Below are 21603 nucleotides of genomic sequence, written 5' to 3'. Positions count from 1 at the left end.
CTAGAGCAGCTCTCCTCAAATTTTGAAATTAATTTAAAATAAAAAAATTTTAAAAATCAGTTGCCACACTAAATCAACTTTGTGTTTTCATATTTAGCATATTTTTCTAGGCCCAAGGAACCTTCAAACAAGAACAAAATATAAACAAACTAAAATCTTTTGAAATTACTTCAGAATAGCACCACGTCAATCTTCCATGAACATTTCTAAAAACACTCAGAGATGTTTATTTCTTTAAAAAGCTAAATGCTTGTGAAACTAATCATCACATGGCACTAAAGTAATTGTGCAGAAAACATTGTTATATCTTTGGCATTTCTATTTCACAAGGCAATAAACTTGATTTTCCAGGGATTTTGAAATTATCCTAAATGTTTATAAATGTGACTATTTTTCTCTGCAATAATAAACCAGCTGCCTAAAATTTAAGGGCCAGTTTAGAGTCATGATCTTTAGCAATTTTAAGCCTCCACCAATAATTTTGTGGTGTTGTCTTCAGAGAGAGAGAGAGAGAGAGAGAGAGAGAGAGAGAGAGAGAGATGCCATTTCTACCCATCTACAGAATAAAAATTATAATGGAGCTAAATCACCTGCATTTGTGCTGTCATTCGGGGTATCTGCCAGAATAACATAATCCCAGCATGCTACAAGGTTAGGCTTTCATGAACTCTTGGCAGTGACTGAATTTTGGTATACAGAGAATTTAGCCATCATTTCCATTTCTCTTTCTTAAAATTATTTTTTATTTTTATTTTTATTGAATTTATTGAGATAATGATTAATAAAAATTATACAGGTTTCAGGTGTACAATTCCATACATCATCTGTACACTGTATTGTGTGTTTGCTACCTCAGTTCAAGTTTCTTTGCATCACTATCCCCATTTTACCCTCTTCTTCCTCCCCCCCTCCCTTTCCCTCTCTCTGGTAATCACCATACTGTTTTCTATATCTAAGAGTTACTTATTTTTTCCTTTGCTTAATCCCTTCAGCTTTTTTACTCATCCCCTCAATTGCCCTCCCTTCTAACAGTTGTCAGTCTGTTCTCTGTATCTGTGAGTCCTATTATCTATCTATCTATCTATCTATCTATCTATCTGGGAAGAGAGAGAGAGATACGGAGACATACACACAGAGAGAGAAACATCAATTTGTTGTTCCACTTATTCATGCTGTCATTGGTTGATTCTTGTATGTGCCCTGACTGGGGATGGAACCTGCAACCTTGGCATGTCAAGACAATACTCCAACCGAGGTACGGGCAAGGGCATGTTTTTATTTTGTTTTTTAGTTTATTTTGTTCATTGGATTCCACATTCGAGTGAGATCATATGGTATCTATCTTTCTCCGACTGGCTTATATCCCTGAGCATAGTACTCTCCAGGTCTATCTGTGCTATAGCAAAAGGTAGATTTCCTTCTTTTTTATGGCCAAGCAGTATTTTATTGTATAAATGTAACACAGCATTCTTATCCACGCATCTACTGATGGTCTCTTGGGCTACTTCCAAATCTTGGCTATTGTAAATAATGAGCAACAAACATAAGGGGGCATGTATTTTTTTGAATTAGTCGGTTTCCTCAGATATGTTCCTAGAAGCAGAATCTCTGAGTCAGAAAGCAATTCCATCCTTATTTTTTTTAGGTAACTCCATACTGCTTTCCACAGTGGTTGCACCAATATGCATTCCCACCAGTAGTGCACAAGGGTTCCCTTTTTCTCCACATCTATGTCAGCACTTGTTTGTTGATTTATTGATGACAGCCATTCTAACAGGTATGAGGTGATATCTCACTGTGGTTTTAACTTGCACTTCTCTGATGATTAGTGACATTAAGCATCTTTTCATATGTCTATTGGCCATCTGTATATTTTCTCTGGAGAAGTATCTAATCAGATCCTTCACACATTTTTTTAAATTTAATTGTTTGATTTTCTTTAGTTGTATATGTTCTTTATAAATTTTGTATATTAAGTACTATCAGATATATCATTGGTAAATATGTTCTCCCATTCAGTGGGTTGTCTTTTCATTTTGTTGATTATTTTCATTGCTGTGCAAACACTTCTTAGTTTGATATAATCCCTTTTTTATTTCTCTATCTTGAGTAAATATGTTAGAAAAAATTATTATTATTAGAAATATCCAAGATTTTACTGCCAATGATTTCTTCAAAGATTTTTTGGTTTCAACTGTAACATTTAAGTCTATAATTCATTTCAAATTTATTCCTGTGTATGGTGTAAGAAGGTGGTCTAGTTTTATTTTTTTTGCATGTATCTGTTCAGTTTACCCAAGACCATTTATTGAATAGACTGTCTTTAACTTATTGTATGTTTTTGCCTCTTTTGTCAAATAGAATTGACTATGAAGGTGTGAGTTTGTTTCTGGGCTCTCTATTCTGTTCTACTTTTACGCTATTACCATGCTATTTTGATTACTATGATCTTATAGCATAGTTTAATATCAAGTAGTGTGATTCCTCCAACTTTGTTCTTTTTATTCTTGATTGCTGTGGCTATTCAAGGTCTTTGGTGGTTCCATATAAATTTTTTAGAATATTTGTTGTAGTTCTGTGAAATACTCCCTTGGTATCTTACTAAGAATTGTGTTGAATCTATAGACTGGTTAGAGTAGTATGGACATTTTACTGATGTTGTTCTATAAGAGCACACCTGTGTCTCTTGCAGACTCCTGTCTCTCCCTCACATGCAACATCCCTTGCTTCTCACAGCCGGATGTTATGTGGATACCTCTTCCTGGCTCTGGTGCTCTGGGCTGGGGAGCCTGATGTGGGGTTGAAACCCCACACTCCTCAGGAGGAACCTTTGCAGTTGAGATAACCCTGCAGAATCTCAGCCCCCGCCCACAGGAGCAGAAACCGCCACTAGCCCTTTTCACATCTCCACCCTTCCTACCAGACTCAATGTGGCTTTTCCTGTAAATCCTTGGTTGTAAGACTTCTCCTCGGCTAGTCTTCAGTTGCTTATTCAGGTTCATGGATCTATATTTTAGTTTTAATTCTAGTTTAGTCCTGGGAGGAAGTGAGTGTAACATATACCTATTCCATTGCCATCTTGGATCCTTAAAATTCTTTCACCATCAAAATAGGGAGGTTCAAATGCCATCTCCAGAGAACAATAAAAAAAAAATCTCAAAGTAAATCAGCAAACAAAATTATAATTGGGAACTTGAGCTTCATGTAAAAACATAACCTGGTTATTTGATATACTCTGAAAAAGCCATTCAATTATAAGAGTTTAGTTGATGGTACATGTGCACTTCTAAAGGTCCAAGTGAAATTAGATGCTCAAAAAGTTACATGCAGTGCTCCTGGAAAGTGGTTTTTGTTTGTTGTTTGTTTTGTTGTTGTAGTGGTTGTTTATCATTCCCTCTTGAATTACGTGAATACCTACAATTCTCTACATTGAGATAGCTTTATTTTCAGTTGGCCATGAGAATTTAAGAAAAAATATTTCCTTCTGTTTCACCTTTGCTGTTTCAAAATAAATGTAGAGAAGCATGTATCCTAAAAAGTGGGGGTTAGGGGAAAGGACACTGTACATTTAAGAACCCATATCTGAGTCCTAACACTGCCTCTTAATGAACAATTACACCCAAGTTCTGTGACTTAATCTGGTATTCTAAGTGTTTAAAATAATAATATTCTCTACCATGTGGATATTGAGGACAGTGAAATCACATTTGTTTTTGTATATCCCTGTAACACACAGGCTAATGAGATACATTTTAACTTTTTCAAGGTTTTAGAATTATTGCCAATGTGGCTTTGCAAATTGGTAAAAAAAGGAATACACATTTATGTCTGTAGGCTAACAATGAGCCTATATAAAACAGATATTTTCCGTTTAATCCTGTAATGTGTTATTTATACAGTGAAGGTTTAATTTTCAAACATTTAAACTTGCTTCTGGCTTTTGTCTTGTTCTGTGTTCAGCCCCTTTGTTATACATTTAAAAATGTTCTGGTGTGATGCCATTACAAAATTAACTTGTCTACTTATTAATTTATGTATGCATGGTTTTAAACACATCTTTTAAAATGTACACTGTCTGGTTTTGAGAAAACACAACTCTCCTTTGTATTTGAATATTTCCCCCTCTGAATGTCCAAAGATCTAGAACTTTCAGCTCTAAGACTCTGATTCCTCCAGTTTTCAAAATACTAATTATGTCTCCAAACTTACAAGACAGATTGCAAAGCTTGTAGGTTCACACACAATTTTGAGAAACTCTTGTTATTGGAGTTGAAATTATTTCAGGTCTAAGAAGCTAATGACTTTCATTTATTTACACACTGTTGCAGTCTACTGTGGCAACCATTATAATGTCCTAATAACCATGCCACTGAAGTATCTATTAATGTTACAAAGGTAAAATAATTATTTATATACTATCTGAGACTGAAAAGAAAAATTATCCTAAAAATTACTAGGCTTAAGTTTTAAGTTGTTGAACTAAGAATATTTTAGAATATGTGCAGTAATACACAAAAAATTATTTGCTTATTTGTTTCCTACATGGGAGCATATGCAGCAGCTTTGTATGAGGGCACGGATATGTAAGTATGGGGTAGTTAGTTTTATACAGAGGATATTGCTTTAGCAGTTCTCCCTTGATCCCCAGATATGTCCTCAGAACAGTCAGTGCTACCTTGTGTCATAGAACAGCATCTTCCAACATGGCTTTTTCAGTGTTAATAAGTGTTAAATGAGGATGAGGAGAAGGCAGATTTTTTGGTTAAATAAATTTGGGGGGAAACTGTATTAGTTTTATAGGGCTTTTCAGAACCTGGAATATGCCAATGTTCAATTGAAACACCAAGAAAGGAAAGTATTATATATATATATATATATATATATATATATATATATATATATATATATATATTCCAACATTTTCCAATGGAACATGTCCTGAAAGACTATGTTATGGGACCTCTTTTCCCTTTATTTGGTACAAATTAATCATCAATTAGGGTTCTTATCCAGTAAATTTCTCCATGAGGCCTTTCTCAATACCCTTAGTTAGAGGTCATTACTACCCATTTGGCACATTACTTACTCTTAAGGTTCTTAGAATTCTCATTTCCATTATAAGACCCATTTCTTCCCTTCACTTTCTTTTTTTCCTTCCTTTCCTTTTTATTTTATTTTCTTTCCTTCCTCTCCCTCCCTCCCTCCCTCCCTCCCTCTCTCCTCCCTTCCTTCCTCCCTCCCTCCCTCCCTCCCTTCCTCCCTTCCTTCCTTCCACCCTCCCTCCTTCCCTACTTCCCTCCCTCTCTTCCTTCTCTCTTTCCTTCCTGATAGTAACTTTGTTCTCCAATAATTTAAAGTACCTTGAAGTTATGAACCTAATCTACTATTCACCTGTTTTCTATACCACCTAACACAGCATTCTATGTGTTTTAATCCAAGAACTTCGTAGCAACTCAATAAACACTTGCTGAAGGACTGGAACCATCTATCTCAATGTTTTCTATTGATATCAAGAATTCCTCTGGAAAATAAAATATGTTTCTATATTTGAGAATAAGTAGGTTAGACTTTTATTTTTAAATGCATTTTTATGCTCAATTTAACACTGTTTTTATGTGATAAGGAGAATGAGTCAACAAAACTAAGATTTCTTCTTAGAAAAATTCAAACTTAACAAGAATCATGCAAGGTTGTTTTTATTAAGCTTTATGATTAGATTACAGCTAAGTATTTCAGGGATTACTTCATTTGACAAGAAGGCAAGACATTGTAAGAAACATTTCAACAAACTCTAAGGATTGCACAACTACTGGGATCAGAGCACATCTACTCTGCAGTTAACAGGTATGTTAAGTACTTCAAGGGGTTGTTAATGAAAAGAAGCTATATGAAAACTGGTCCTCTTCTATAAAATGATCATTCTGCACAAGTAACTACAAAAGAAAGCACATGACTATTATGAAGCTAGAGATATCTTGTATCTAAATCTATCCTTTTTATTACAGATAGGACTTGGAGGTCACATATCAGAAGATAAATGATTCAATATAAGCTACACATCAAGTAGTCTATATGTAGTAGTAATGCTAATATGATTAGCTTTATGTTTTAAAAAAAATCAACAAAACAACAATTTTGTATTTAGAACCCACCATAATGTATTAGCAAATGCATGAGATGCTTAGCCATTGAGGATTCTTTTCTCTTTTCTTGTAGTTTCTTTATGAGTTCTTCTGAGAAATTTTCATTGTGACTGTCTTAACCTCAGTGTATTCATGGAAACCATATTCTCCCCTAGAGATAGTGGGAAAAAAACCAACAGAATTTAGCACAGCTGTACAAATTTGTACTATAGTCTCTGATTGGGTACAAGTTTACTCATGCTTCTTTGGCTAGAAACAATGAAAGATATTTTCTGTGCACAGAGCATTTCAAATAGCAGCTAGCCAATCAAATATATCTGGTTTTACATAAATCTCCTTGTGGAGAAAATATCAAAACTTTTTTTTAATTTTAAATGATCATGCACACTCAGTTGATTTTTTTTTTTTTTACAGAGACAGAGAGAGAGTCAGAGAGAGGGATAGATAGGGACAGACAGACGGGAATGGAGAGAGATGAGAAACATTAATTATCAGTTTTTCGTTGCAACACCTTAGTTTTTCATTGATTGCTTTCTCATATGTGCCTTGACTGTGGGCCTTCAGCAGACTGAGTAACCCCTTGCTCAAGCCAGTGACCTTGGGTCCAAGCTGGTGAGCTTTGCTCAAACCAGATGGGCCCGCACTCAAGCTGGCGACCTTGGGGTCTCGAACCTGGGTACCTGGGTCCTCCACATCCCAGTCTGTCACTCTATCCACTGCGCCACCGCCTAGTCAGGCGAAATTGCCTATTTTTGACATTGTTCTACTTGAATACAAAAGCTCACCACACATAAAAAATTCTAGTTTAGGTTAAAATAAATAAGACAGATATAATACAAGAGGAGAAGTAATATACAGGGTAGAGCAAAGTAGGTTTACAGTTGTTTGTATGAAAAATGATAATAATAATATAAGAACAACTGTGTTTTGCATAATGACAACTATAAATCTACTTTTGTCTCAACCTGTATAATCATTTGAGTAGTTTGGAAAAACTAGTAAATTCAAGTATAATTTAGCTTAGTTACTGACCACATGTGATTGGCCCAGAAGAGATGAAGAGGCTTAAAATGACCATGCTTCCATTTTCATTCTAACATGCTTTAATAGAAGGCTTGAAACAAAATATTTTCTCCCTGTAGTTTTAACAAATATCTTTTGATTCTTGATTCTTGGCAAAATTAAAAAAAAAAAACCTGACCTATTGTTAGAGGTTTTTCTTTATTTATTGTTTATCTTGTTCTTAAGAAGGGAGAGACTTCATTGGCATACATGTAACATGTAGGCCTTTTGGACTTTCTGTGGTTGTTGGGTTTTTTTTTCATGCAGCCCCTGTACTTTGCTTATATAACTTCTAAATCTAACCCAAATGATCAGGAATTAACTTGAATTAATCAACTGGGACCCTGGTATCTTGTTATCAGGTTTATTGAGACCTCTTATCAGTTTTGAAAATTATGATTTATCCTTTGTTAAAAAGATAACGAAACAGATTAGGCTAAATTCCCCTCTGTATTGTTTTGAGTAAAGCATTGAATTACATATACCTAAGAGTACTCTTAAAATCATAACACTAATGCACACATAGGCTTACAGAAGTAAAAGATCTCGATCCTTTTCTACCCCTCCCTTCTGGCAATGCAGGCTGGTATGTAGAAGACTTTTTTTTTCTTCTGGGTAACCTAATCCTCTTACACTGATTATTTTCTTGGGCCATTAAGCTTCTGAAAATGCCTTCTAAAAGCTTCAATGAGCATGTTCTTCAGCGTAATTAAAGGGTTTAGCCTCAGTTGTCTGAAACCCATTAAAGGATAATATTTTTCAAAAAGTTAGGTAAATTAGTCCATGATTTTTGCCAATAGGCTTTCCATTGTATTTTGGGTTATAGGACACTTGAAACTCTCAGGAAAGTATTAAGTGTGATTATTGTCATACTCAGGTTGAAGTAAGTCCTGCTCCTTAATATACCCATGCATATATTAAATCTATGATATAACACAAAAACACTTCTTTACACTTCTTTCAGTCTTACTCATCTGTGGGTGACTAGTTCTATGCTTCTAAAATCAACAATATACCAATAAGCTGGGAACTGACTGAAATGCTGATACTGTTTAAGTCTCGAGAGAGGCCTGAGACTGCATTTCCAACAAATTTCCAGGAGATGCCCACACTTCTCATCCAGGATCTACACTGTAGTAACAAGTTGCATCTGTTCTTCACTCTGGACCCAGAAATGGGCATGATACTAGTTAAGTAGACACAGAGGAAATGTTTGCTGAATTGACTTTGCAAATATAATCAAGCAAAAAAATAAATTTATATGAGTTCTCTCTAAGCCTAGAAGTTAAGGGAAAGGAGGAAAGAAGTATCTTGTGGGGTGCTGAGAGAGCCAATTACAGTTGGAATGGCACACTAGTAAAGTTTCCAGTTATGTTACCTTAAGTAAAAATTAGTGTTAAGTGTACGACAAGAGGAATTTCTGCCATTGAACTAACCCCAGTGCCAGCACTGTGATCTGAGATGCAGACAGATGCAGGGGTGGGTATCAGCATCGCTAGCACACTGGGCTCTACATACCACTATTTTGGGCTCATTGAGCACTCTCTTCCAAACTAATGAATTCTTCCTTTCTATTGCTGAGGATAAATTATGAACTCTTAGGAGTTATTTGTTTTTATTGCTTCAGTAATTCTCTTTGAGCATCTTGTAGAAAATGACTTGTTTATAAAGTTTGCCAAATTTGGTTTCAGGTAGACATTAACAGTAGCATCCTCATCTAAAAAATTTTTTTATTATTAATTTTAATTTATTGGGTGTACATGGATTCAAGTGTCTGACTCAACACCCTCACCTCCAACCATGTGTCCCTCATTACACCTCCTTTGCCCCTCCTCTTAACTCTCTTCTCCCCCTTCCCTCTGGGATTTGTTGTCCTGTTATCTGCACCTATGTATTATGTATTTATAATTTCACTAATCCCTTCACCTTCTCTGATTGTGTCCCCTCATCCCCCTTCCCTCTGATAGCTGGCCCTCTGTTCCCTGTGACCCCGCCTCTGTCTCAGTTAAAATTTTTGAAGTAAAAAAATTACCATATAACTTTCCCCTTTAAATTTTATTATTTAAAAATTTTTTTCCCATTGATTTGAGATAGAGAGAGACAGAGAGAGAGGAAAGAAGGGATGGGAAAGAGAGAGAGAAGCATCATCTCGTTGTTCCACTTAGTTGTTCCAATTAGTTGTACACTCACTAGCTGCTTCTCGCATGTGCCCTGACCGGGGATTGAACCCATGCCTCCACATACCGGGACAACTCTCTATTCACTGAACCACCTGGCCAGGGTCTCCCTTTGCATTTCAAAGAAGGAAATGCTCTATGCCCACATTTTAGTTTAGAAAATTACTGAAGGTTGATTCCTGTTTTTCATTCCTCTCTTTTTTGATTGCTTTATGCTTTAACTTTAAAGTTTCACCAAATTGTATTTATTTATTTTTAATAGATTTTTAGAGAGAGAGAGGAGAGAGAGAGAGAGAGAGAGAAAGAGAAAAGAGGGAGAAGCAGGAAGTATCAACTCATACTAATTGCTTCCTGTATGTGCCTTGACTGGGCAGGCCCAGGGTTTTGAATTGGCAACCTCAGTGTTCCAGGTCAATACTTTATCCACTGAGCCACCACAGGTCAGGCTTACCAAATTGTATTTAAAAAATTAACATGTTTGGTCTATTTCAGTTATTTCATCTTTTTTGATTATTTTATTTTCAGCATTTCTAGGGAAATAAATATGTTAGATAACTGGGCCAGCAATTAGTCCTTCAAAATAATCTAACCTTTGTTACAGCTTTTGTATAAAGTAATTAGTTTTTGCCAAGAGATCCTCTAATGATGGATATTATAAAGAAAAAATAACTAAGAAAAGAATCCATTTGTTGAGTCCTCATTTGTGACAGTTACTTTGTGACAGCTAGAGAATGAACAAGCAGTATGTCATTTTTCTCTCATACCCATTTGAAGAGGAATGTTAACATCTCCATTTTAAACAAGAGGAAATAGAGGCTCAAATGTTATTCACCTTGGGCCTGGCTGGGTGATTCAGTGGACAGAGTGTCATCAAGTTGTGCCTAGGTCACGGATTCGACCCCCCCAGTCAGCGCACATGGCACATGTGGGAAACAACCAATGAATACACAACTCAATGGAACAACTAAATGAAACAATTAGTTGATGCTTCTCTTTCTCTCTCCCTCCCCCCACCACTCAAATCAACGGGGGGGGGGGGGAGTTATACAACTTGAACCAGGCTGCAGGGCTAGCACATGGTATAGTCAATATTCAAATGCAAATTCGTTCATCTTTAATTAGCTTTCTTTACTATGCCATGCACTTTTTATGGTTTGCCACTCTCTGCTTCCTTGACAGCATTCTAAAGATATCCATAGCTTTTCAATGCTCCAGTAATAAAATGTAATCCAATTTTCTTGAATTCAGAACTTCTTAATCTGTATCCTATTTAACTCTACTCATACTTCCCACCTTCATAAATCCTCACTAGCCAACTAAATTCACTATCCTCACCATGCCATATGTAACGTTCTGTTCAGAACTGCCTTTTTTTTTACACTACCTGAATTCCTACACTTGTTTCATGCCCTAGATCAAGTCCTACCTTTTCTGTGAGGTCTTCTCTTAATTCTATCAATTGCCATGAAGTTTTTATCCACTGACTTTCTACTGGAGTTACATCCATAGAATCTTATGCATGAAAAGGAGCTCATAGACTTCCTACTTTCTTCTCCCACTCCTATCCCCACCACAAATGCTGTCCCTGTTGGACAGATTTAAATTGTGAGTTAGAGAGATGCCATAAATTTATATTCTAGTGATGTCCTGATTTTCTGTCCTTCACTACTGTGCTCTGCACTTGAGCTGCTTCTCTATTTCCATGTTGTATCAATTCCTGGTTTAATACAATTTATTTCACAGTGTATGTAGGTTATTTTGCACTATATATTTCTTTACACATTCTTACTTCCACCACAATTATATGAAGGATGGGACATGGTATCATGTCTCTGGGGCTCTCTGGACAATACACACACACACACACACACACACACACACACACACATACACACACACAAGTACTTAGTGAATGTATATTTAGAAGGGGGATGGATCATTTTATCAATTCCTTTTTTTTTCACTGGCTCTCTAAAAATAGTTGTTTCATTGTAATTTTGCTGATTTTTCTTAAATGACGAAGTACAGGCATCATGACCTTCAGAAACAGACTTGCTTTTACTTGTTATTTATAAAATGGGCAGCTATACTATGTTTTATTCCATTAGGTTTGTATATGATGTATCTTTTTTTTTTATACTGCACTTGATCTTACCCAAAAGGTCGAGAAGCAATCTCTTTTTTCTTTATGATTTTTAAAATTTATTGTTAAATATAAAAAAAAATTTAAGAAATAAAATGGTTGAAATTGCTTGAACAAAATTAAGCAAACATATTGCCATTACTTTCTATGTGTACATATGTATGTGCAAATTTAAAAAGTCTATATACCCCAGTTTAAAAAGCAACTAAAGGCTCATATATATATTTTTATATATATTCTTGATTTAATCATTACTATAAACACGTTTTCCTTAGTCAAATTTTCCTTTCAGTTTAGATTTTAGTACCAAGAATACCTCATTCAGGTAATTTGCAATTTTAGAGTCTACATCAATAGTAATTCAAACAATGAGAATTATTCCTCTTACTGTGAAAAAGTTTTTTAGATAAAGTCACCTAATTTATTTACTTAAGAGATATATTTAAATAATTACAGTGTTCTTATATTTGCACACTTCTCACAATCACCAATTTGTAGTTCCTAGCTTTTTTCTGAGAATGTTTTCAATAACCAATGTAAAGTGCTTAATATTGTCCCTTATGAATAGTAGAAGTTTGATAAGGTATATTTCTCTTCTGCCATTATCTTTTTGTACCTATGGTGTAAACCCAGCATTTAAAAAGCTGTTTGGCAGTATGAATTTCTAGGGAAGAACAGAGGCAAGTTTTAATTTAAATAGCAACTGTGGACTAACTTCCTGGGATTGACAACCACTTATCTCAAGATAAGTATTTATCTTAATAGAGATTATTCTTACAGTTCTCGTCCATTTCCAGACATCTTGAATCCACCAAAGGGACACTGAGCAGACACCACACTATAGCAATTCACCCTGGAAAGAAAAAAAAAGTATATTATAGATCATACTTACCCTATGAAATAACTCCTAAGTCTGGGATTCTAGAAATTCAGAAAGCTTTGTAAGAACTCCATTAATATCAATATAACATAATCATTGCAATAAAAAAATTGCGGAAGTCTATGTATATATGCTACCTAGAAACAAATACAGGGTACAACTCTGTGTGCGGACAGTCATTTTGGTAGGACATTATGTCCCTCAGAAGTTGTAATTTGAATGATAAAAGATAGAACATCTTGTATGCCATCGGACAAAGGATATAGTTTGCTAATGACTGGGGTTTGTTGGCTGGGTTGCTGTCTATATTCAATAAGCTTTGTAATTTGCTTGAGAGTTGTGTACTTAACAGGCTAGAATCAATTTTCCTTCACAATGATAATATGTATCATATTACTCAGTTCACTTTTTTTCATTAATTGGTTCACAGACTGCTTTTAGGCCTTGGCAGGAGTTGAATTTCATTATTAATTTGTTTACTCCTTTCCATATTTCTTATTATTTATTTTATTGTTTTTATTTATTCATTTTTTTAGAGAAGAGGAAGACAGAAAGAGAAGGGCGGAGGAGCCAGAAGCATAAACTCCCATATGTGCCTTGACCAGGCAAGCAGAGGGTTTTGAACCAGCGACCTCAGCGTTCCAGGTCAACACTTTTATCCACTGTGCTGCCATAGATCAGGCTTGCCATATTTCTGAACAAATATAAATATGAAAACATGAGTGATTAGAACTAAAGGAAAAAATTACGACAAAAGATAAAAACAAGGGGGGGAAGTTAGAATGCAGTTACGCAGGACATGAACATATTATTTAGCTTTAAATTTCCTAGTAAAGTGAATTGCAAAATTTAATTACATGATTCTCATTATACATAAGAGGAACACAATTTTATTTAAAGGAGGAACAGTGTTCTTTCAAATACTTTTTTCTCTTTTTATGCCATTATAATTGGTGAGCAATAGTGTGACTTCTTAGATAAATTGTATTATGCTTGGAAGAGCTTGGTTATTAATTTTATCCTTGAGATAATATTCAGACATTTTCTCAGTTATAGCATTTATTATCCAATTTTCAGAGTTTCATATTTTCTTTAGATCATAGAGGTTTTTTTGTGTGTGACAGTGACAAAGAAGGAACAGATAAAAATAGACAGGCAGGAAGGGAGAGAGATGAAAAACATCAATTCTTCGTTGCGGCACCTCAGTTGTTCATTGACTGCTTTCTCATATGTGCCTTGACTGGGGGGCTCTAGCAGACTGATTGACCCCTTGCTCAAGCCAGGGACCTTGGGCTCATGCTGGTGAGCCTTGCTCAAACAAGATGAGCTTGTGTTTAAGTAGGCAACCTCAAGGTTTTGAACCTGGGTCCTCCGCGTCCCAGTCTGATGCTCTATCCACTGCACCACCGCCTGGTCAGGCGTAGATCATAGAGTTCTTATCCAACTTCTTTTCCTGGAGGATAATTTCTTTTTTTTTAAATATTTTATTTATTCATTTTAGAGAAGAGAGAGAGAGAAAGAAAGAAAGAGAGAGAGAGAGAGAGAGAGAGAGAGAGAGAAGGGAGGAGCAGGAAGCTTCAACTCTCATATGTGCCTTGACCGGGCAAGCCCAGGGTTTTGAACCGGGGGCCTCAGCATTCCAGTTCGACGCTTTATCCACTGCGCCACCACAGGTCAGGCCAATAATTTCTTAAATAAACTTTCAAAAAAAAAAAAAAAAAGAACTTGTCTCAGCTTTGTTTAACTGCTCTTTCAACTGTGAAACTGAATCATTACTTTGAAATTATGGGTCAAATCCCAACACCTCTAGAATTTAGTAGTTACCTGAAAAACACCAAACACAGACTATGTCTGGGACAATGTCAGGACATTATTATTTTTTAATATATACAGTAATAAGAATATGGCCACCTCTTTTTTAATAGTAGAGAAATTTCTGACTGGGAATTCCCAGGCCACTGGCTAGAATGATGTCATAAGAAGCTTCTTAATCAAACAGACATATAACATTCTGTCATTCCAAAGTAAAAAACCTGAAACGTCGTTAAAAAAGTACAGAAAATGAGCTTGCCCTTTTGACTCTACGTGGGAAATGAAACTATATTAATATGAGTAAATAGAGAACTGAGAAATACTCAGAGCAAAATGTAAGTTCAAAATGATCAGTCCTGCCAATTGATTCTCTTTTTAAGATCCTATGCCCACAAACCCTGGCTATGCCCCTTAGAACCTGGAAGGTACTGGGAAAGCTATCTAGCTTCTCTAAGCATCCATTTCCTCCTCTGTAAAATGGGTATAATAATATTTAATAGAGTTGTTTCAAGGTGTAAGTAAGATGATGTGTAAAGTTATGCTTCATAAAGTGCTTGATTCATAGTAAGTCTTTAGTAAATGGAGATAATATGCACACATACAGTGGCAATGATGAATTTTATTAGTAATTGTGTCACAGGATAATTCTACATTAGCCACTAGCCATACTGTATATTTAAGAAAAACTATTTTATTTAAGAGTCCCTGCAAGTGAACACTCCATTATAGAAAGAAGCAGGCTTTTGAACAGTGGTCCTTGGTCCTGGTTACATACAAGAATCATGTAAAAGCTTTGAAAAATACTCTTTAAATAAAAGAGCTATGCCCAGACTCAATCACAGAGGTTGATATAATTGGTTGGTTTAATGTACACACTTCTCCACCCCAAATTAGTTTCTATATATCTAATGCTCCTCAGACGACTCTAATGTACAGCCAGGATTGAGGATCACTGCTTTAGAATTTGAAATAGGTTGGAATCTCAGCTATCCCTTATTGTGTAATTATAATCAATTATTATTAGTCTTGCTAAGCTTTCTTTTTTTTTTTTTACCATTAGTAAATTTGACAAATTTAAGCAGCTGTAAGGTAACCTAAGATAATGAATGTAAAGAATGCCTAGCATAGATAGAATACATGTTAACTAAATGATGACTCTCCCTTTGGTTAGAGAAAAAGATCCTGTAGCTATCAAGAGGGGCAAAGATTGCTTGTCTGTCTCTTTTCAATGTTTAACAAAAAATGTTTCCCATTGATTTGAGAGTGAGAAAGGGAAAGAGAGAGGTAGAGAGAAGCATCAACTGGTTGTTCCACTTAGTTTTGCACCCATTGATTGCTTCTCATATGTTCCCTGATCAGGGCTCCAACTGGCATCCTCAGGGTCGAGCAGGGACCCTCGGGGTCAAGCCGGGGCCCTCGGGATCAAGTCAGTGATCTCAGTGCTCTGAAATGATGCTATACCCACTGCATCACTGGCCAGGGCAATATCTAACAAATTTTTAACTGGAATAGATTTGACATTACTGGTAAGGAAAATAATCTTGGGCTGTTGCCAGAACTGAGAGTATTAAATGAAGTTTGACAGGACAAAAATAGCAATGAGGCAGTCCACGGACTAGGGGCTAGGCAAGGGGTGAAATAGTTCGAGTCATAGTCTCAGCATTTATATATTCTAAATTAAAGTATAACAATCAAATCAAAAATGAGAGGAACACGTTCCTCAAAACTCAATATGTTCTCCCAAATTAATACCTTCAGATATCTCTATTAACCCCAGAGTAAGAAGCTGATGTAAGAATTAAATGTTTGCATACATAAGGGCACCAAATGAATACTGTCTTACTATCTAGCTTCATTAAAACACAACTTTTATCTCCCTGTGTATAAGATAGTACCAAGTGCCTCATATAACATATATTGTATTGCTAAACATCAATGACATATTTTGGGCAAGCAATATTAGGAGACTGGAAGGAGTCAAAGAAAATACCTTTCTAAAATTCATGCCTTCCAATAGAGCATGGGGGTTTTGCTTGTTTGTTTGTTTGTTTTGAAGGTAGCAACTGTTTTTCTAAAAGGCCGTGTGATTCCAAATGAAAAAATCAAAGTCTGAAAAGGTTCAAAGTAACCTGCTAATGAATTAATATTGAAAAGTCTATATTTATAGGTGTAACTTACCACACTGTTCCAGCCTGCAGAGCAGAGGAGACCGTTACGGCTTTATCAAGGTCTTTGGTAAAGAGTCCGGCCGATAAGCCATAGTGAGTATTGTTTGCTCTCTTGATCACATCGTCTATAGATTTAAACTTCATGATTTGCTGCACTGGTCCAAATATCTATACCACAAGAAATAGATTGAAACTAAATATATTAAATGATATTATAGTATTTTGCCTTATAGCCTATACTAAATTAAGATGTTGCTTCTCATCTCAAACTGTGTGTGAGAATCAGAATAGTAGCTGCTGGAATGCCAGGTTAAGATGTGTTAAATTCTCTTTGGAACAAGATGGGATACAAATAAATAAGGCAATATTCATTTTTCAAGAATTGGAATTAGTCTTCCAAAAACTTAATGGTTCTGCATAAAATCATTAACTACAGAGTTGTTTTTCCATTTAGGAACATTTTCAATTCTCTTATAGTTCTTCTCACTTTAAATTCTCTTTCTAGTTTTTCTCATCTTCCAAGTAACTACATAAACAGCAAACTCAAGAAAGCAATGCTTGTTCTACTGGATAGATGAGTAGGCAGTGATTAATAATAAGGTTTTAAATATCAGTTTCCCATCAATTGAAATGTCAACTATTATATTTGTCCTGGATCTTTTCATTATCAACCAAATTAGGTGAAGGAACATGAATTTTTATTCAGATTTTACTCATTAGCCAAATCTTTTTCTACTCACGTATACAGAACATAATAATTCATTACTGCAAGAACTTAAGTCCTTATCCACTCTGCATTAATCAAAGCATAAATTCATTGACGATTGACGGTGACTAATCACAAGACAGGAAACAAAAGTCACAATTTGGTCATTCCAGCCTGAACATTCTTTCAGTTTTGCTGAACTATCTAGTTAGTGCAGCCCAAGCTCAATTCATTCTGTATCTATCTCCTGGTGGGAGAAAAACAACTGGGTTTTCTCTTAAAATGTAAGCTCCTATATTATTATTCTATAAAATATATATTAAAATGAAATGAAGAAGATCTCCTCCAAGTGTTACCAGGATGTTCTGGGAAATGTAAATTAGAGGAGGCAAAAACCAGAAAAAATAGTTTGCTGGTGTTCATCGTTGCTTTAAGTGTAGGAGGGGGCAGCCACCATTCAATACAGGTTATAAATCTAATCATGATACTGTGACCCCTGAACCAGTTATATAGCATCTACTATAACAATTGTGTCAAAATCTTACATGATTTTAATTGAACACAGCACATTGGTCCAGATTTTTACTTTGAAGTAGCACACAAGCTCTTCCACTATGAATATTGTGGGAATACAAAAAATGGTTCCGTGATTGAAGATTTTTTTCCCCTTTTTCTTTCTATCAGATATTAACTAAGATAAACAAGAACAACAGTTGTAATAAAACAAATATTTGTTAGTAAATTCCAAAGTTATAATTCAGTGGAGGGCTGAAATGATGTAGGGAAACAAAGTTGTTCAATTATCCATATGCATTTCCTTTTTGTTTTTCCTATTGCAGATCTGGTTCTGTACTTTCTCTTAATTTGATGACATTTTGGGGGTAAAGAAAATAATGCTCCCAGATTCTATGTCATTTCATAAACTTGAAATACAAGTTTATTGAATGAATGGATTGTGGCTCAGTACATTTGAGTTGCCAGTACCTTCTTATTATAGTGTATTTATTATATAATACTTCCATAACCCAAAGCCAATGAATCTAGCTTCATATTTATTGCAAGCCTTAAGTGCCCATGAGGTAGAGTCTTTACAATTCCTAATTGCAAACTGGGCTTTCCTAGTTGTGTGTCTATGGATAACATTCTGCTTGATTTAATTAGTTTGTGCTCACCAAATATTTAACAGCAATATATTTTTCTAGAACAATAAGGAAGTGCAACAATTGAAAAATGTAGAACCAAGAACACATGGAGACAGATAAGTAATGATGGCTCTTATGTGGAAAAAGGCCATAGGGCAGATATGGGACCAGCAGTAGAACACAAGAGAAAGGATTCTGAGGTAGCCAGAGCAGAAATTTTTAATGCTTAGCATGGTCCAAACATGGCAATACCTAATAAATAGTGTTACTTGTTGCTAACATTGTTTAAAAAGACACTGGCTGTTTATCAGGAAGAAGCTCATAATGGCGCTGAATAAGTGGTCTTAAGTAATCCTTCTAGCTTCATAATGTCTACGATTTTGAAATAGTAGTAAGTCACTCGAGCTCTTTGATTTCAATGAACTCGTCTATAAATTTGACTTTTGGCCTGAATTCTCCAAATTGTTCTTTCTAGCACTAACACTTAATCACTATTAACAGAATGGTTCTCACATGTTCATGGATTCTACAATGTTAGATTATGGTGGGAATGAATGAAGAATAAGATAATATGAGCCCTGGCCAGTTGGCTCAGTGGTAGAGCATCAGCCTGGTGTGCAGGAGTCCTGAGTTCGAGTCCCAGCCAGGGCACACAGGAGAAGCGCCCATCTGCTTCTCCACCCCTCCCCCTCTCCTTCCTCGCTGTCTCTCTCTTCCCTTTCTGCAGTCAAAGCTCCATTGAAGCAAGGTTGGCCTGGGCACTGAGGATGGCTCTATAGTCTTTGCCTCAGGTGCTAGAATGGCTCTGGTTGCAACAGAGCAACACCCCAGATGGGCAGAGCATTGCCCCCTGGTGGGCATGCCGGGTGGAACCCGGTCAGGCGGATCCCGGTTGGGTGCATGGGGAGTCTGTCTGGCTGCCTCCCCTTTTCCAACTTCAGAAAAATACAAAAAAAAAAAAAGAATATGACAATATGAGAATTAATTGGTCAGGGAGAAAGAGTTGAGGAATGGTAGTCATGAGAATTATGCTATACTCCCAAACTGCCTTTAACTAGACACATGGCCTAATTAATTTACTTCTTTGGGCCTTAGGTTTCTCACCTACTATTTAGCATTACAACAAGAATATTTCTAAATCATAGTTGGCTCTGTGACCCAAAGGAGAACTCAAGATACAAAAAGTTTAAGAAAAGCTGACAAGTTTTGTTGAATTGGATACTTGAAACCTGTATAGTGTTGCAAACCAATGTCACCCCAATAAACTTCATTTAAAAAAAGAAAGATGGATCTCCTTATCAACATTATTTTTTAACCAATAAAAATTTCATAGATATTTGAAAAAAAAGCACCTTGACATGTTATATTCATGGGAATAATAGAATAGATATAACATCTAGGAGCTGAGGACAATATTTATTTAGTAAATTTTTGGATCAGAATATTATGGTTAATTATATTTAGTCACCAAACATTAAAATGAAACATAAGAATTATAGACTTTACAAATGTTCTGAGATTTTTATTAATAAATAATACCATCACAAATATATGAAAATAATAAAAGAGAGTATTTTTTGCTGGAAAAAAAGACTAGTGGCTTTCTCCTAATATTGGAGATATTTCATAAAAAGAAAAACATATAATAATACTATTCTTATGAAGTTGTGAAAAAAAATGAGAACATTTAATATTTATAGTATTTTATAATTATTTATATTGGTATATTTAAATGTTATATGTCATATACATTTATTCATATATAAAATGTAATATTTATTTTATGTTTTATTTATTTATAAATTTTATTATATATAACTTCATATGTAAATGAACCTAAATGTTATAAAAGTACACGTAAATATAAAATATTTATATTTATCATTTTCTTATATATTTACTATTTATAAAGCAATTAGTATTATATCTGTTATTTGAGAGGAAAGCACCTAGAAATTGTTAAGCATCATGATCTGTGTTTGGCTGGATATTGTTGGCCTGTCCAATGAATTCCTTACAATTTTTAATTTTGATCACAACTTTGAAACTTTATCAATAACAGAAATAAAGAGTAACATTAACTGAGAAAAACGTTCAAAGAGCTGAGAATTTTAAAGGGACACTGTGCACACACATGCAGACAAAACATGGCAATAAAGGGAACAGAAGAGAATGAAGCCATTTACCTCCTCTTTGGCAATGCGCATCTCATCTGTAACATTAGAGAAAACCGTGGGCTGGACAAAGTAGCCTTTATTTCCCCATGGACCTCCACCACATTCCAGTTTGGCCCCTTCTTTCTTCCCACTCTCAATGAGATCAAGTATTTTTTCATACTGTTCCTTATCAATCTATTTGGAAAATACCACATAAAAAGAAAAATAAATTAGCAACCTGTAAAGATAACACATTGTACAGCCTGTTTCTGAGGGCTTCAGAATGCTAGGATATTGTTATTAGGTCAAATAATCAAAACAGCTGACAGAGGCTCAGATTCATTCCTTGGGTATGTTTTATTTTCAGGACTTATGAAGATATTTTTGAGACATTTTCATGAACCTTGAAGATAGAGATTTGTATTTAGTATTTGTTTAACAGTTATACAAGAAAAGCATATTGGCACTTCAAACACATATAAACCTTTTCATATGACTGTCATTTATTTACACTGGAAGAAAAGCCTGTTAATAATCAAATACATTTACCGGGAAACTGTAGCCCTGACTGAAATAAAAAGAGTGGTAGGAGAGAAAGAGAACTTTGATCCCGGGTGGAATTAGATATGGCAGTAAGAAAGGTGATGCTATGGGACTTTAGGAAGACTCCTAGGCCTCTGCTTCCCCGCATTCTTGATTATCCCATCTGGCTGGGTCTATGCAGAGCACAGTTTGAACATCCTCCCCAGTTCAGGTCCCCCTGGGACAGTCAGTAATTCTGGTTTCAATTTTGACTTGTGGTAGAATGTCAGCCATACATATGGATGTCCCAGTTTCAATTCTTGGACAGGGCACACAGGCGAAGCAGCCATCTGTTTCTTCATCCCTCCTCTCTTCTCTCTCTTATTCCATTCCATTCCTGCAACCATGGCTTGATGGTATGAGCATGTTGGCTTGGGGTGCTGAGGATGGCTCCTTGGCCTCTATCTCAGGTGCTAAGAATAGATCAGTTGCTGAGCAACAGCCTAGATGGGCAAAGCATCTTCCTTAGGGTGCTTGCCAGGTGGATCCCAGTCAGGATGCATGTGGGAGTCTCTCTGCCTCACCTACTCTCACTTAAAAATTCAGCAACTACTTCTATGTACTCACTGACTCCAAGATAAATACAAAGTATAAAGCGATAATGCTAAACAACTTGTTACTTTGCCAGTTAC

General features: G+C 35.5%; 1 protein-coding gene across 1 annotated transcript in view; it reads right to left on the bottom strand.

Moving 5' to 3' along the window:
- Positions 1 to 5680: 5680 nt before the first annotated feature.
- ALDH1A1 (aldehyde dehydrogenase 1 family member A1) overlaps positions 5681 to 21603 on the bottom strand; it is a 54205-nt gene continuing 38282 nt past the window's right edge. Inside the window, exons 10-13 of the mRNA XM_066257089.1 lie at positions 20420 to 20584; positions 16396 to 16553; positions 12304 to 12378; positions 5681 to 6294 (exon numbers count right to left, since the gene is read on the bottom strand). Coding sequence (XP_066113186.1) covers positions 6222 to 6294; positions 12304 to 12378; positions 16396 to 16553; positions 20420 to 20584 — 471 coding nt within the window. The 3' untranslated portion in view covers positions 5681 to 6221. The remainder of the gene's footprint in view (positions 6295 to 12303; positions 12379 to 16395; positions 16554 to 20419; positions 20585 to 21603) is intronic.

This window comes from Saccopteryx bilineata, chromosome 2 (assembly GCF_036850765.1).
Source record: "Saccopteryx bilineata isolate mSacBil1 chromosome 2, mSacBil1_pri_phased_curated, whole genome shotgun sequence".
NCBI classification, from domain to species: Eukaryota; Metazoa; Chordata; class Mammalia; order Chiroptera; family Emballonuridae; genus Saccopteryx; species Saccopteryx bilineata.
Note: the sequence above shows the minus strand (reverse complement) of the source record. Positions and strands in the feature narration are given on the sequence as shown.